The sequence below is a fragment of the Rhinopithecus bieti genome, unplaced genomic scaffold, assembly GCF_001698545.2.
Source record: "Rhinopithecus bieti isolate Rb0 unplaced genomic scaffold, ASM169854v2 scaffold_36417, whole genome shotgun sequence".
Lineage (NCBI taxonomy): Eukaryota > Metazoa > Chordata > Mammalia > Primates > Cercopithecidae > Rhinopithecus > Rhinopithecus bieti.
Genome location: NW_016815677.1, coordinates 250,713 through 254,883, shown reverse-complemented (window position 1 = coordinate 254,883; position 4,171 = coordinate 250,713). Strand labels below are relative to the sequence as shown.

Below are 4,171 nucleotides of genomic sequence, written 5' to 3'. Positions count from 1 at the left end.
TTGAAAAATGTTGATGACTTTTTCTTAGTGTTAATTTCTCTTCCTGCAAGGATTTAATTTCATACTCATGTTCAGGATGAATTACCTTTGATGCAGTTCTTTTTTTTCCAAAGTATTTTTAAAAAGCTTTCTTGAAAAGATGAATTCTTCTACCTATTCCTAGGATTCTGAGTAAAGATGACATACTGGAAGAGGGTAAGTCCAGGTTTATCTTTGTACTTTCTTACCTAATACCCTGTTGGACACAGAGAATTGAGATCTCCATGGATGTTCAGTAACTCTAGGAATGGCTGAAATTAAAAAAACAAAACCAAAAACTCACTTTATTTAATCATAGATAATAAACACAATGCCAGAAGGTTATAGACACAAAGGCCAAATGAACAATGAAAAGCCACATCAGAGGCTGCCTGACAGCTTAAGACTTTTTTTTCCTCTGCTTAATAAGAAATAAGTTATCATTGTCATCATCTTCCAAGCACCTCTCCTTTTTCTTCTGCTTGCCCCTCTTGCCCTCCTTGGGAGACTTGTCTTCTCTTGACATATGGTAATGCGATGAACGGTGAAAGAGCTTAGAAGGCTTCTGGGTTTTAAAACTGCCAGTAGAAGAGTAGGGTTTGGGACCCCTGGGAAAATCCTCATCCACTTCACGATGTCTGTCAGCCCTCCTGTGCTTCTCCCAGTTTCTATTCTTGTTCTTCATCTCTTTTTGTGTTTCTTTATTTTCTTGAGGCCACCTGTTGCTTTTCCATGAGGCACGGCCCTTCCTTATATCATGGTGGGGGTTCTCATTTGCTGCTTTTAGATAAGGTAGCTTGGATGGCTCTGGGATAACCCCATTTTTCTTGAGTACTGAAAATATAAAAGTATTTTGCATATTCAGCAGCTAAACAGTTCATGCTGAGCTTTCCTAAGTGTAAATAACAGACAGGGAAGTTAAAACATTTAAACATGTCAACAATATGACATCACTCACTAAAAATTAAATAGTTGTAGTTCTAAATTTCTGATTGCTAAAAATGAAACACATTCACAAATCCAATGATAGTTAATTATCCTTTTCAATAGTTTAATAAGGTTAAGCAATGGAGACAAGGACCAGTAAGAACAGTAATCGTCATGGCTTTGTGAAGAAAAGTCATGTCTGACCAATACAAGTTTCCCCAATGATGAAGACTCAGCCTTTGAAAATAAGGCAAAGTAAGATTTATAAAACGGCCTTTTGATGGTCTCATATATGACATTTCAATTACCCTCTAAAGATAAGGCCTGGCCACAGTATTTTAGGTGGATGTCAAACTGCCCAAGAGATTATTCCTCCAGGGTAGAGATCACTGGCTTTGAGGACTGTGTGCGAGTGCATGTGTGTGCAGGTATCTTAGAGGTTTTAGTGATAAAGCTGATGTTACGTTTTGTCAGAGCTTGACACACTTAATATGTGTCTCTGAGGGTAGTGATTCTGATATGGGTAGGTGGGAGATGAGGTTACAGTGAGAGATGAAAACTAGCAAGTCAACAGAATCTTTAAAGATTAAAAAAGTGGCCAATAAAAACTTTTAGCATAGACTTTTATTATAAAAATTTCAGTGGATCATAGTGAACACCTCAAAGCGGATTCAGGCTACAGATGTCAATACGACTAGCTAAAACAAAAAAACAAAATTGTTTTTCTCTGATTATAAAAGTCATAACTGCTCATTATAGAAAACTTAGAAAAAACAGAAAAGTATAAAGAACATAAAAAACAGAAAGCACACATAATCCTTTAATCTAGAGATGACATTTTCATGCAATTCTTTTTAATCCCTTTCTAATTTGGTTGCCTAATCATAATCTACAACTACTATAACTTCTATGTACAGTTGACCCTTGCACAATGAGTTTGAACTATATGGGTCCACTTAAATGTGGATTTTTTCAACCAAATGAGGACTGAAAATACACCATTCCACAGATTAGAAACTTGTGTATATGAATGGCTACTTTTTCCTATACTCAGGTTCTGCAGAGTCAACTACGGGACATAAGTATGTGCAGATTTTGGTAAATGAGGAGGTTCCTGGAACCAATATCCAGGGATAGCTGTAGATGACATACATTTTATATTAAATATGTAAAATATTCAGGAGCTGGGAGAGTAATTCCTCTACTTTCCTCAGAATTAGTACCTTCATTTTGGAAAAGTCTTGAACTAAGAGTCCAAAAAAGAAAAAGGCCAAAAGAGTCAGAAAATAAGGTATAGAACAAACTAAAAAATACAAAACTGTTTTGTTTTTAAAGCAAGAAAGGTAACTTGGAAAACCACCTTGGAGTAACAAGAAATAACAGAGGTAGAGAAAACTTAAATGATAAGATATTAATTTGGTGATAAAGAACCATGTGTGAAACAGTAAATACAGAAACCATAGAGGTGGTTGTGAACTTGGAGCTCTGCTTGCAGCGGTGGCCTATAAGAAATGACTTCTTCAGGGAAGCTCCAGGAACAAGTTAGCAGGAAAGCCTTTCCTTCCATAAAAAATACTGGAGAAATACAAATGGAAAAAAAAAATTACTTGTCAAACAGAAAAAAATCTCAAAGGAGCCTTTAAAAACTGCCTACACAGATGGATAGCAATATTTTCTGGACATTTCCTAAAATGATCACTGTAAAAAAAGTTTATTGTGATGAGACTGCAACATGGGATTATTTCTGAAGTGGGTGCTTGGTTTCTGGAGATCAAGAAAGTTCCAGTTTCTTTGGTAATTATTAAAAATACTTTCTATGCTAACCAACGACCCCCAAAGCAGGCAAAGACAGTACAAACACAGAAATTTAGAAACTACTGCAAACATGATCTAACTAGAAGTCTAGCAACATACCTTTTATTTTTTGTTTCAGTCTCTTCTCTCTCTCCTGAATTTCGTATTTGTCATCATAGTAGCAGATGAATGGAGATACTGGAGACGGGTCATACACTTCTCTTTCTGGACATTCCTACAAATTGTATTTAAAATTATGATGTCACATGGTCACACTGTTCAAAAACCTTTTTTGCAAGAGTCTGTAGCATGTTAATTAGAATGAGCCCCATATCACTGGTACCTCATGTGGTAGCTGTAGGACATGGTCCTTGCTGGGGTGCTGGGAGGGTCACCCAGCCCTAAATCGCACTGTGTTATTCTTTCAAGCTTGAGTTTTCTTCCCTTACTTCTTTACCTATGAAACCCTTCATATCTTTTTTCAGCCTTCTCTGCCTAACTCCTTTCACAGTCTGAGGTAGCAGCCTTGCCCCTCTGTTGGTGGGTTTATGTTATTTGGCCTCATGTTAGTATAACTCCTTTGCTTGTCCATCACTTCCAAAAGGAAGCTTATTTTAACTCAACATTCACTGCTTATAGGGGTAGTGATTCTTATGCTGGGGGGTAGGTTGGTGGTAGGTTATGCCTAGTTTAAAACTGTTCCTAGGTCATTGTGAGACACCTCAAAAGAAGTTTCTCTTCTTGCTTCCCCCACCCAAGTTGAAATCCCTACTCTTACTAATTTTCCCAGGACAGCTTCCTACTCTCATGACTCTGGCCTCCATACAGCTAGTATTTCCCAAATCCACAGTCTTTGGCCTGAATCACTCACCACATAGCAGGCTTTTGTTTATCATGATCTGTGACACATATCCATTCAGCATGTTTGAAATCTTTTCTTTTGGAACTTTCCCCTTTCTGCCTCTGCCATCTTGCCTAAAAGTTACTTTAAAATGTTGTTTCTTAGCTAAGTAATGAAAAACAATTAGAATATATTTTAAAGAGTAAGTGAAAAATCCACATAAAATTGAGCCAAGTCTGAACTAACCAAGCTAGCAGCCAAACATTTAGGTACTTAATTTGTAGTTAAAAAATTATAAATCACTCCAAACACACACTTAAGTATAAAAAATAATTAAAAACCTATATTCATCCTCATATAAAACCATAACATTTTACCTTAGTTGCCTTGTTTTTCCCCCAAGAATAAAGTATACTGATATAACTGAAATCCTGTGTAAGTCCTTCCCATTTTGCGCTCATCTCCTTCCCTTTCCAGAAGTTACCACCATCATCAAGTTGAAGTCGGCCATTCTCATGTGTTTTTATACTCTTATTGATGAATATTCCAGTGAACAATGATGTAAGTTTTATTTTTATTTTATTTTATTTT

At 36.4% G+C, this 4,171-nt stretch overlaps 1 protein-coding gene across 3 annotated transcripts in view; it reads right to left on the bottom strand.

Moving 5' to 3' along the window:
* The window catches only part of ZCCHC7 (zinc finger CCHC-type containing 7), a 254,677-nt gene that overhangs the window by 3,107 nt on the left and 247,399 nt on the right, over positions 1 to 4,171 (bottom strand). For all 3 annotated transcript variants that reach the window (XM_017853564.1, XM_017853566.1, XM_017853565.1), the window contains exons 8-9: positions 2,860 to 2,974; positions 10 to 852 (exon numbers count right to left, since the gene is read on the bottom strand). In XM_017853564.1, the coding sequence (XP_017709053.1) occupies positions 419 to 852; positions 2,860 to 2,974 (549 nt within the window). In that variant the 3' untranslated portion in view covers positions 10 to 418. The remainder of the gene's footprint in view (positions 1 to 9; positions 853 to 2,859; positions 2,975 to 4,171) is intronic.